This window comes from Colletes latitarsis, chromosome 6 (genome assembly GCF_051014445.1).
Source record: "Colletes latitarsis isolate SP2378_abdomen chromosome 6, iyColLati1, whole genome shotgun sequence".
NCBI classification, from domain to species: Eukaryota; Metazoa; Arthropoda; class Insecta; order Hymenoptera; family Colletidae; genus Colletes; species Colletes latitarsis.
In genome coordinates, this window is record NC_135139.1 from 12,535,097 (window position 1) to 12,548,551 (window position 13,455).

A 13,455-nucleotide genomic window follows, 5' to 3' on the forward strand; every position below is an offset into this window, starting at 1 on the left:
TTAATTAGCGACGCTCGTATAACGAGGCGATTCGAGATTCTGGCCAGCAATCCCCTTGAGCCAGGCCGCTGTAACTCCGTCGATGTAAATCTCCGCGGGATCGATAAACCCAGCTCGGTTGCATCGACCACCAGCAAGGGTGGTGCTTTATAGCCAACCGGGGTGAAGGAACTCTGGATCTTAACGCGATGAGCCAAGTTTTCCGCGCGACCCTGTCTACGATACTTGTAGGAAATGGTTCCCGGCAGCACGAACTTGTAGAACAATTTAATTGCACGCGTACAACGACGGGCTTCATGTTCGTCTTTTTTTTACCTGGGAGGGAAAGCGTTGCAAACGCGAAAAATTTCTAAAAAAATATGTTCACCGGAAAGGCACGCTTTAAAACACATTATAACTATTTAACACAAAATGTTTCTTGTTTAAATGAATTTTAATGAAACTTTATACTCATGTATTAAAATTAGTCTGCGGGTAATAATGATGGCTGCCATTTGTAGTTTTTCAATCTCTGTGATATATCGTTAAATAAATATTAAACTAAATTAAATTTTACATAAGTGTGTTAAGTAGCTTTTTATCTTGTATTATTTAATAAATATTCAATGGAATCTTATTTGTTACTTATTCAAACTGCATTTTTTTCACTTAAATCAAGCACCTAGGTGGCGTACCGTGTAAACGATGGCCGTCATTACGAAAAGATTCCGGTTCGAGTCCAGCAAAAGTTCTATATTTATCGATGCACCAAAACGAAGAGGTCACGATTCCCAAAAAATATTTAATACATCCACACTTAAAACAAATATGAATATAATTTATATTTAACCACTACTTATTTTGTAAAACATCTACATCATAAATGTTTTACTTAAATAATTAAAATCTGCAAGGGGACTTTGAAAACAGGAGTCGAACGTTATTAAACAAACTTTCCCTCGTATATTAATAAAGAAAAATAGGCTCCTGAGCATCCAAAATAAGTAAAATTGTGCTGTTTCTTTTATTTTGTATTCTATGAAAATATTTTTCCTCGTGAATTTTAATGCTCTCATGAATATTCAGAAGTCTTTTAAAGACACGTTGCCACCTATAAGAATGTAATTTTATAGCAACTTCCTACTCGGGTAAATTCCTTTGATAAACTTTTAACGACAGAATAATATTTGCTTCTTGTCCAGTCACCGTTTCACGATAATTTCTATCTAATCGCCTCAGCCTGCATTCCATTAAATTTTGTGCATAACAATTAATACCCAGTTAGGGGAAGCACAGACCGCCAGGGGTGGATTATGAGGGTGGCCAAGCGCTAGAGGACGTAACAATGAATAACTGCGCAGTAATGTAGCTCGTTCGCGATCCACGTTGCAAGATATTCACGAACGTGGCGATACACTGGCTGTTTAAAACCGGAGATAGGAAAAATTTTATTCGGATAATAGATGATGAATAGCAACATCCTATAGCGATTTGTTTGCGACGTTTATTCGATCAGACAATCATTCGAATAATTTCTCATTTCTCCAATACGAAATGTAATTTAATTTTATAATTCAGTCTGTAATTTTTTTCAAAATTTGTTTATCTTTTATTCGTTAATTCGTGAAATGCATGATATCTCGTTTATACTTGTTCAGACAGCGAATGCACTTAGGGCATAATTTATTAGAAATTAAATTTAGAAACATTCTTTTTCTATATAAATTTTCGATACACGAACGCGAAAAGACTTTATTTGCGTACGAAGTCTCCGAATAAAATGCTACGTTTCATGATAATAATGTTCGAAACTCCATCTTCGTTTGTTCGGGGCGCACCGCCATGAAATTGTTAATGAAACAACTGGACGGGTAATTTCGACGAAAAATGGGTCCCGAAGCACGGCGAAGAGAACGATTTCATAAAGAAGCAATTTCACGGATTCATAACTTTCCTGGCCGGAAGCAGCGGGCAATTCTTTTCGGTGCGCGGTCGACTCATCGCGAAAGTGATTCGTTTAATTGAGAATGATGCTCTGCTTTCGTGTCGCGCCCTCCCCGCTTTATAATTCGATTTTCTGATCCGCCGCGATCGTTTTGCGCGAACGTATATCGTGTGTCCTTTAATACGGATTTAAATCGAACCCGAATGCGATTTATTGTCACTTCCGACGACATAAATAGTGCCCGCGCGTGAATCCTTGTAGATAAACATCTGGCGACGTTTGCAAATATGACTTCGTGAGCTTGGAAAATCGCATGATGCATAAAACAACTTAAAACGCCTAAAATCTCCGCTGTTGATTTTATCTGGATTTCATATTTCTAGCTAATGTGAACTAAAATTAATATTCAGAATTTGTTTTTTTTTAATATTATTCAAAAGTGGTTTTTTTTAATATTATAAAAAAACAACAAAAGTATTTCGTAAGTAGAAATAAAATTTCGGGGAAGCATTTCTAGCCTCACATTAGATTTTCGGTAAAGAATTTTTTTCTCGAAAGTGGATAGGATTTCGGAAGTATGTGTATTCACCAAAAATGATTCTAATTGACCCCCGCAACCGAAAATAATTTTTTCAGAATTAATTAAAAATTTTTTTTTTCGTCGAAAAATTTAGACACCTACCCCCTGTCGATTTTTCTTAGAAATTCATTTTTGATGTTTAGTAATTTTGTTTGACGCCCTATAGAAAAGTTGTCTAATACTTTTTTGTAGGTACCCATGAGCCCTACTTCAGAAAAAAGTTTCCTTGAAATATATTCACTATTGCAGGAGTTATGGCTGTTTGAAAATTGGACCATATTTATGGAGTTTTGCTAACTTTACGGGATCAAGAAAAAACTTTTTCAATATTTTTAGAATTTTCACATATTCTGCACTAAAATACGCGCTATTTGCTTTTTTAAACATTAAAATTCTCCAATCCGTTCAGAAGTTATGACATTTTAAAGATACGCAAGAAATTTTCGAGTGACATTTCTAGCCTGAAATTATACTTTCGATAAGGAATTTTTTTCTCGAAAATGGTTAGGATTTCAAGGGTATGTCTATTGACCAAAAATAATTTTAATTGACTCCTACAACTAAAAATAATTTTTTTAGAACGATTTGAAAAATTTTGTTTTCGCCAAGAAATTTATAAAATTTCTCAATATAGTCCCATCGACTCCCAAACAACCTATTAGAACAACAAATGTATACTCACGCTGGCTCGCCGTTCTGTTCCAGGTGCACCACGTTCCCGCTGAGAGTCTCGATTTCTTGTGGTCGTTTCACCACGTGCATCCCCGTCTTCTCCCTCGGCGAGGACACACCCCTAACAGTGTCCACGCTCACCCCGGTATCGGTGGACCTCACGCTTTCGATCGAATCGACCGACATTCCCGCAGACGATTTCAAGGACGTACCACTTCCATGATTAACTTGCCGTGGTTTCACCTCGGCGCTGTTCACGTTCTTCGAGCCGTTCACTGCACCAATCATGGTGGACACGTTGTTCGTCTTCGCGACGGTCGTCGATTGATCGGCAACGACCGCGTTCGTCGCAACGTTCCCCGTAGTAGCGTTCACGGGAACCTTCGTCTCCGACTCTGTGGTCGATTTCGAAACAATTTTCGCGTCTTCCTGTTTCGTTGTAGCACTGGTCATCGATCTCTGCGTGTCGGTGTTCGCAGAGTTCCTCACGGAATCGTTCGCCGCTTCGACGTCGTTGGTCCTCGTCGTGTTGCTCATCGAAACGGATTGCAATGCAGACGAATCCTCAGACTTTTGATCGTTGTACTTGGAACTCTTCGCGTTCTGATCGTTGATTGCGTTCTGGTTCCTGTTCGAACGCTGCTGCGTGGCCGAACCGGTGTTGTTCGCAGCTCCGTTCGCTTTGTTGAGGCTCTTTACGGATTGACCGACGCTGTTGCTCTTCGAATGGCCGCCAACAACCTCTGGGATCGGCGAATCGTTCCTGCTGTCCGTTCCACCCTTCGTTTTAGCATAATTGTTACCAGGCTTGCTAGACCTGGAGACCTGGTTCGTCGAACGCTGATCGTCGCCGACAGGTTGACCGTTTTGCGCCTGTCTAGCAACCGAATCGTCGTTCGAAGGGTTGGAAGCTTTGCTGTTAGGATCGGAGGATTTGTTCTTCGTCCTCTCGGATGGGTTTCTTCTCTCGGAAGCATCTTTCTCCGAAGGAACAGCGTTCGCGTCTATGTGCAGCGGCTGCACGGCCGTCGTGGCCGTCGTGTTCACCACGCTGGACGTGCCGGTAGCGCCGGAAGATTGTTTCAACAGATCGATCAAGTGCAGATTGCCCACGCGATCCGAGCTCGACGAGTTCTGAGACTCCTTCGAGCCCGTTTCCGATTGTTTGCCAGTCTGATTGGACTCGTTCGCCTTGGACCCCTTGTCGCCCGCCTTTCTGCTTTTCTCGTTGGGCTGATTGGAAATTGTGATGAACCTGGCCGGGTTCAAGGAATTCGTGCCGATCTTGTTCGTCTTCAAAGGGATCTTCGACGGAGACGTCACGCGTTCCTTGCTTGACGTTCTGCTCGACGTCGTTTCCTTCTGGTTCGGTCTCTTCGCGTTCCTCAGATTTTTCGACGGAGACGCGGCGACCTTTTGCAGCTTGGTCGTCGACGACCTCGCCACTTCCTTGGACCTGTCTCTCCGCACGAATTGCGGCGTTTTGTCTGGCTTCGTCGGAGTACCCTGGATGGGCGAGAGTTTGCTGGGTGTCCTCGTGGTTTGTCGACGTGTGACCAGGTTCGTGACGCTGTTGCTGTTCCCAGACGCGTTCAGGCGATTCCTCGAGTCGGTGACGTTCAAACGGGTTCGCGAGTCCGCGCGGCGACCGACCCTCGGCGACGAGAGGTGCTCGTTCGATTTGCTGAGGGACGTCGAGCGCTGTCGAGTTGGCTGCGGTATGAGACTTCTTCTTGGGCTGCTCTGCTGCGATACTGAAACTGGAAATCGCAGTTGGACGCGCGAGAAGATATTGGTACGTTGGTACCTCGATTATTTTAAGAAACGGGGACTGAATATTTTTGTAGAAGATAACTGTCCCTAGTAATCGAGCACTTGGTCATAGTTTTATACGATTGATGATATCTGTGAGCCTTGTAGAATAATACAATGATTTTCATTCCAGTACGTTTTTGTTGATATTTCTTATCCTTAGACTTTTACAAACTTTTCCACGTTAACTGTCGTAAAGATTAGACAAAGATATTTACGTATTATGACGTGTAAAACAAGTTTATCTATCTACAAGGGAGATGATTCTTTATGAAATAAAACATTCAAATTTGAAAATTCACTGCATATGTATATGCTTGCGGTAAGATGGAGAAGTCGTTTGAAAAAATTTATTATTTCTATTTACTTTGTTCGAAAACCATCGATAAAATTGATAAGGATGAAATTCTGGGAATGAATCGTTTATGTTTCACATTAAAGCTGACAGTTTCTTCGAGCTTCTTACCGAATTTCCAAAATATACGACTCGACAATTTCGATTTAGATATTTTTTCGTTATAAATGTTTGTAAAAACGCATTCGTCACAAGACCGTATCTCGCTTTTCCCTATTACTAAATTTTATCGTTATGGTTACTTGCCACGTTCACTTCGACGGTGAAACTAATATTAGTTTATGTAGCAATAATTTCGACCACACTAACCATGTTTATAAGCGCATCGTGTTTGGATTCGAAGATTAGTCAAACGAATATTGTACGGATATTTCACCCTTATCGCTTTTGACTGAAAAATAGTTTAGTAATTATTAATTTTTGAAAAATTAAATATTTAATCTCTCAAATATTAAGTAAAATAATTTATTTTTCTTCGTACAAGGTTTGATTCCCATGTTTAATTTGCTGAAATAAATAAATCTAATATCCTTCTATTTTAATAAAATTATTTTAATTAAAACGTTCCATGCTGTCCCAATAATCGAACTCTTGAAATTCAAACTGCAGTAATGATTGAAATGCTTTTGCATTTTAGTCCAATAAAGGAACAAGATTATACGTTTAAATCGAGCCATGTTTGCTATCAACGACAGTTAAAAAAATGCATTTCATATTAGAATACCCCCTTAATAATATTCTATTATCTTATAAGACTCACAAATATCACTAAATACCCTAAAGTATTATAAGCCTTCAACAATGTTGAACATTGTTTTTATTTTAAAATATTGTTTTAAATTTTGTTATAGTACAAAATTGTAGGGTGACCTACTATTGCAAAAAAAGTATTCAAAGAACAATGGGGTGTTAGAGAAATATTCAGAGATAAATTGACCGACTTTTTTTATAGTACAAAATTGTGGGATGACCTAGTATTGCAAAAAAAAAAATATTGAAAGTACAAGGAGGTGCTAGAGGAAGACTCAAGAGTAAGTTGACCGACATATTACTATTTTTTATGAATCTAGGAAGTTTCTAAGGAATCGTGCGCCCCCCAGTTTGAAAAGTACTGACATAAAATGTTACCTCGACGATCGTTTCGACCTCTTTTCCGTCCATCGGTGTGTTCCGGGGACTGTGGCCTCGACCTCGATCTTGGTGGCGGTCCCTTGAATCCGCGTCCTCGAAATGGCGAAACTCTGCCGGTGGCCAATGTCGGCGACGGGCTCCTCGACTCAGGCGACACCGGCCTCGAGTCCGCGATTATCACGAAGCTGGACCGTCTGTGGGCCCTAGAGGACGACGTGGAGGATGGCGCGATCTTGTAGGGCTCGGGTGCACGCGGCGGGGGCGGCGGTATCGTGGGGGGTGCCAAATAATTCCCATCGGGTGCCGCGAGCACCCTGAACGGAGGCGGTCGTGGAACATGGCCGTCGTCGATCCGCCTCATCCTTTCGAGGCCCCGAAGCTGCAAAGTGAACGAACCGTGTCTGTGGTCGAGGCGGAAGATTTTCAAAACCCGCAATCGCTTCCCCAAACGGTAATCGCGGAAGAACTGAATTAGGCTCCTTCGCTTTCGAGCGTACCTACGACCCCCAACCTTCCAACCCCCACTATCACGCTTAGTCAGATCTATGCTCTTTGTTTCGCAAAAGCTGAGAGCAGAGATAAGAAACGACTGTAGAGGGGGAAATGTATTCATTGAGGATGAATGTTCGGTAACCTAATCTCTGTACTAGCCGTGTACTTTCATATGTGGAAACTGACAAAAGTATTTGTAAAATATTTGTGTACAATACTTTTTCCGTACTTGTTTAATATATAATGTCCCTAGCAATATATTCTAAATAATTATCGAAATGTCATAGTTCTCTTATTTCAAAATTCCAAAAATGCTATCTAGATTAGAATGACCCATGTAATTTTCCAAAAAAATATAGTACCTCGAGTCCTTCATGCAGACCACCAGGATGCGGAGGACGCCGAGATCCGTTGTCGCTCTCACCTGAAACACACGGAGAATACTCGGCTGAAAACAACACACGAGAACAATAAAAAAATAATCGATAAAATATGAATTGCTTAGATTTTCAGATAAACGTCTACTTAGCACGTTATGGCTTAGCGAACGGACAACAACAATCGCAAAATCTCTAAACCACGCTTACCGATTCTGCGTTAAAAACAAAAAGAACACTGACACATCGATACATCATTTACGTAACGATTATCGAATGATAGAACAAATACGGAGGACCTAGTTTTCTGTTTCTTAGGGACCACCGTCGAGCGTGCTAAATCAAATTAGATCGTTCCTCTGTGATTAACACGACATTTTTAACGCCCTCCATTCAGCGCGATACGCGAGAGAAAAAGGCGCGTTTCCGGAAATTCGATCGCGAAACGGTCCTTGAAATAGCTGGCTCCGACTGTGTCTAGTTCATTGTGCTCCTTGCTCCTCTTCCGGTCGAAGATCAACGAGTAGATTCGCCCGTGGCCGGGTCTGGCAATTAACAGAGCCGCGTGGAACAACGTAATTATTCGTCGACTGTTGCGATTATTCATTCTGCTTCTGCTGGGCTTCGTTGAGCGGACAGCCAGTCTCGGGGTACGCATTTTATTCACGCTCTCATACGCGGGAATGCTCGGCCCAATCGCGTCGGTCTCGCTACGCGCGCTATGCTTATTACCGCCATACCGTGACGCTGCTGAACTACATTTTCTACCTTCCCTCCCCTGGATCGAACACTATTTTCTATTTTTTTTTTTTACGTCGACATTCAAAACGGTATGAAACGCTGAACAGGAAGGGACGATCCACGACAGTTAGAACGCCTTGCCTCGTGGTCAGAAATTCTTCTTCTTCCGGAAAGCTCCTCCTTCTGTTCAGAACCTTAAAAATTGTTCTTGTTTCGAAATTGTTAAGTGTTTTCTAGAAACTAAGGTTTTTATAAATTAAACAAAGGTTCTGCGCTTCAAATTCAATCTTATGCAAACTATACTCATCACGTTTGTCGTTGGAGTCACTTTTTCCACCGCCATATTCTCCACCAAACATACGCTAACATTTAGTAAATGTAATTGACGACCCCTACAAATTTTCACAATTGTTATATGAATATATAAAATTACCATCAGTGGCGCGGTTCTCGTACTATACTCGTGCATAATTATGAATTCCATATGTAATATTCCATATGTACGTCTTTGTATTCCATAGAGTTGGAATATTTTAACGGTAAATTCAATTTTATTTTTATTGCGAAAACTTGAGAAAGCAGTATTTTAGACAAACGATGAATCTGATTAGCAAAAAGTTGAATTTTGACTACGCCTAGGTAATTGTTTTTTTTTAACAATGTCTTCTTTTCCTCGATGAACCTTGTTTTAAAAGTAAAAAGACATCCAGTTCTCTTCTTCAGAATTTAACCCTCTCTTTTCATTAATTTTTAGAGATCTCTCTTGTTTCTTTAGTTCCTAAGTGTGGTTTTCGCCATCATACTCTTCAAGACACTAGGTTTTAATCTCGTCACGCTGATACGCTCATTATAAAACGTTAGTTTTACCGTTGAACATCGTACATTTTCGATGCAAATGGTTGTAGGCGAAGTGTAACATAAAATAGGTTAATGAAATCTTATTATTATATTCCGTTCCTTCGACAACCGAATCAACTTGTCAAGAACAAACCCATACGAATCACAAGCACACTAATACATTTTTACCTCCGTTTCCCAATAGAATTACGCAGCCACTCTTATCAAGTTACTCATCGTTTTCACAAAAGGCACTTCACGAAATTCGTGCAACCGTCAGCTCCGCAAACACCGACGAAGTTTTCCAATGACTCACAACGATCTCGCTCTAAAGTTCAAGACACCATAACTAGATAATCCCAACCCTGTCTCCGTTTTCCGAAGAAAAATTTTACTCGACTTACTGAAGTAGAATAGAGGATTATCCGGACTACGATAGTCGGTGAAAATAAATGAAAGATAATCACTGGAATAATAGCAACGCAGACGCCATCCGGAGGTGACGATCCCGATACATCGTGTCGACTTTTTCCAAGTAGACGGCCCTCGACGGAAAAGCTGCGTCGCGTCCAACGACATTCCTGTGACCGTCACTGGAAACGTCAGCTACTGGCAGGCTCGTCAGAGGGAAGATTCGAGCTTGGACGAACATGAACGACCTCGTCCTCGAAACGTAATCGACGATGCTCCACGTACGGGCGACGCGTTGATTTACGACGACTGCTTGTTTTCGAATTAATGGACAGGCCAATGGTGGCGCGATTTGCGAACTGCGATGCCGTAGTGGCGTTTCCAGAGGATCGTTGCACGCTTTCTAGAAATCTGTCCCCCAACGGAACGCGCTGCATCAAGAAAGTAAGAGACGATGCATGGAATAACACAGTTTTACCGATCTTCTTCGAAACAGTCTCTCGGTGAACTGGATACGTCGCTTGGGTGGGGAGGGGGAGTTTGATATTAGCTCTTGAACGACTTTAAACGACTTTTTTCAAGCTCGATTATTCGGAAGAAGCGTCTAACAATCGATCGACGGATGATCGAACCGGAAAACACGACCCATTGTGACGCTTACGCTAGCGTTCAAAAGTTTGAAAGCAATCGAGTAAAATCACGTCACAAATGTTTTACTACTATTAAAGTTTAAAAAAATTACAAATTTTATTCACGAATGACAAATAAAAATTTTGTATTCGTTCGTGAATTAACTTTCCTTTACGTTTCGTTTGTAAATTTGTTTGTAGATTAGAATTTAGTGGATTTTTTAAATCGATAGAGAACAAAGTAATAAAAATACAATTTATATTCGTTGTTCGCGAATAAAATTTTCCTAACTCTGTATAATTTATAAGAAGACTTAAACCCATATTTACTTTATTAAAATAACCACCCCTTTTTCGAATAACATTCAAATTTTGGGTATTTCATTTATTAATTTCATAAAATATCTTGTATTTAACCCAAAGATTGAAATCCCAAGTTTAAATGCTTCAAAACAAATGAATAATTAATGAAAGATTATGATTATGCTAACCCATCTCCTAAATCGTATCTGTTGATTATTTGAATCAGATCTAAAAAACCATACAACGTACAATGTCTAAGAAATAACGTATTTAACGCAATTAGTTTGTAATACATGTTAAACTGTACTTTAACAGTGATTAAATAGAAAGTATTTAACATAAAACAACAATTAGAAATATATTTATGGCTATTTAACACAGCAGGGTTAATAATAAATGTTTGTTCTTTTCAATACGTCTCCACAACTTTCATGAGCCCATGTTTTATATTTTATGCATTCTATTTACGATTAATTGCAAAGTAAGCAAAAGTAGTCTTCTTCATTAATATAAATAGTAGAATTATCTTCAGTGTGAATTATTGATTGTGAGATAAATTTTATTAGAATTAATACCTGCTTGTTTAATTTTTTGTTTTGAAGATGCTATTTTTCTATAAGAGCTAATAATTAGTGCTTAAAACGTTGGCAATGATGAAATTTCTGTTATACAAACTGTTAAAGGATAATTATTTTCTACTATTTCGTTTCCCCTTTCATTATTTGAATTTAAAATGTTTTCAACAGCACTTGTGCTTTAATTGTTTTTAACATAATTTGCCATGAAAATAGACATATCAATATTTCAAACAAATAAATACAATGTCAATAGGCAGATACCACATTCTATCATAAAATAAGTCTCAAAGACTAATAAATATGCGTAGTACATTGTATTAATCAGAAAATTCCAAAATTTAAAGAAAAGTTCAGTTCAAAAAAAAGGAAACAAGATCAATGCTGATAAGGTGGTTAATCAATTAAAACTTGGTCTTACACAGTACACGTAACGAAGAATTTTGAATATCAAATTTTGAAATAGGATCAGATCGGAGGAACACGAAGGGTAGTTAATCTGCAGCCCCAATTTTGATCTATAATATTATACACCCTTTAATATTATAAATACGTTCCATTTTGAGTGATTTTGATAGCACGCTAAGGTAATTACGGAAAGTGTACCCTTACATGAACAAACACGTGATCTGACACGATGAATACCGGTGCCACGAATCACACATTAAAATTTCACTACACCCCCCACGATTTCACATTATTCTGACACTGTGCGTCACTGACGAGTCAAAATTATCCAACGTTAAACGTAACGAAAGCTCGTTAAAATTTTTCCAAATAAAAAAGAATTTATTTAATTTATTTGAAAGCATAGAAATTTCTACCGTTTTAGCATCGAGCGTGATCCAAAGTAGATTTTAGATCCCAGAAACTTCCGATGCTGAGAACTATTCGCGCAAACTGTAACGCGATCGCTTCGTAAAGCGCGGCTCAACTGCAAAACAACATCGAGGCGTATGCAAGATCGTTTCCGGCAATTAGGTTCCTTAAATTGTTAATGGAAAATCCGCTCGACGGGTCGAGCCACTAACTGGGGCGAACGAATAAAAATTCAACGACTCGAAACTGAGGATTTTCGATTCCTGTAGGAAAAATAAATTCTGAAAACGATTTCGAGTCGAAGCAGTTCGAATCGATTCCCTAAAAAATCTACACGTTGAAAAATCTTTTTTCTTATGAACTTTGGAACCATTAACCCTTCTTTTAGTTAAAAATTGTATGGTCTGCTTGGTCAAAAAAGTTATGTCTATGATAGATAACATGAACTATAAATTTAAGCAGCAAACATCAAACTTCTACAGTATTTCGTACCTGTTTGTAACAACTAATCACTGTCAAACGAATTGCGAAAAAGAAATCAATTTAAAAGATCGATACTTGCCTAAAAAAAGAAACGATTTCCACAGATCGAATAAGAAAAATTCCAAAGAATAATCGTTTTTTTATTTGACGTCTGATGGAACGAACTCAAAATAAAGTTCAGAGTAAAATTAACCCATTCCTCGAAACGTCGATTTTCACAAATCGAATGGGAATAGTTCCAAGGAATAATCGTTTTTCATTTGATACCCGATGAAGCGAGCTCAAAATAAAGTTCAGAATAAAATTAACCCATTCTTCGAGACGTCGAAGTTCTTGTGGGGGCGATCTAAATCATTTTTGACCTTTAAATGTTGCGAAGTGTAGTCATTATTTTTCCGTTGAATGGCACGCCACAATTCTGAGAATCATTCCAGAGATCCGACTGTGACCTTGACACCGTGGAAACCATTTTATGAGATACGAGCCCGAGGAGCACGTGACATGATCGACGATTTTCCAGCCACGTCCGTGCCCACTCTATCTAATTGCGATCGGAAATCGAAAAAGGCGGTAGAAACGCGAGAGGTCGAAAACTGTTGGGATCCATTTTTCACAAAAACTTGGATCACGACGGTGAACATTTTTTAATTTTAATGATTAGACTCTAGATGTTTATGCGCGCAAGATATGCAAAGAACATATGACATTTAGGCACGTAAAATATGCATACATGCGCGAAAAATATTCAAATTATGCAAGTAATCCTAGATACGATACACGTTCACCGCGTAGCACATTATCGAACTGTTCCAGGAGTTTATTAAACTTCGAAAAATATTTTACTCGATCCAGCATAATTTAGAAATATAATATAAACTCATTATTATAATGAACAAAACCAGACGAAACAAACGTAGTACTTGGAGTAAAAAAAAATACTTTGATAGCAGGATATAATATTTAAATTTGATACGACGGTGAATTAAAAAATATATTTCTAATAGTCTCTAATAACAGAATTTATTTTTTATTTTTAATTTCAGTCTCACTTTTATACCCTTTTCCTTACTTTAATTCTTGCAGCAATTAGACAAGCAATTTCTACTTGATTCTGTCTATTATCTAAAAACTTTCTGATTCAAAATCTGAACAATTTTTCAGTGGTTTTGTCCGGTTGTCCGAATAAAATTTTAGCCAACTCTGCTTGGAACCAAACTTTGCGAACGACATATTAAAAATGATTTTTCGGGAAACGCGAACGAAAAATTATGTCTGAGGTGACACACGTCTATCGATGCCTGAGACGCGCAACGG

General features: G+C 38.9%; 1 protein-coding gene across 2 annotated transcripts in view; it reads right to left on the reverse strand.

The window, feature by feature from the left end:
- The window catches only part of Stum (mechanosensory transduction mediator stumble), a 46,334-nt gene that overhangs the window by 21,931 nt on the left and 10,948 nt on the right, over positions 1-13,455 (reverse strand). For both annotated transcript variants that reach the window (XM_076766256.1, XM_076766255.1), the window contains exons 2-4: positions 7,329-7,390; positions 6,472-6,853; positions 3,187-4,936 (exon numbers count right to left, since the gene is read on the reverse strand). In XM_076766256.1, coding sequence (XP_076622371.1) covers positions 3,187-4,936; positions 6,472-6,835 — 2,114 coding nt within the window. In that variant the 5' untranslated portion in view covers positions 6,836-6,853; positions 7,329-7,390. The remainder of the gene's footprint in view (positions 1-3,186; positions 4,937-6,471; positions 6,854-7,328; positions 7,391-13,455) is intronic.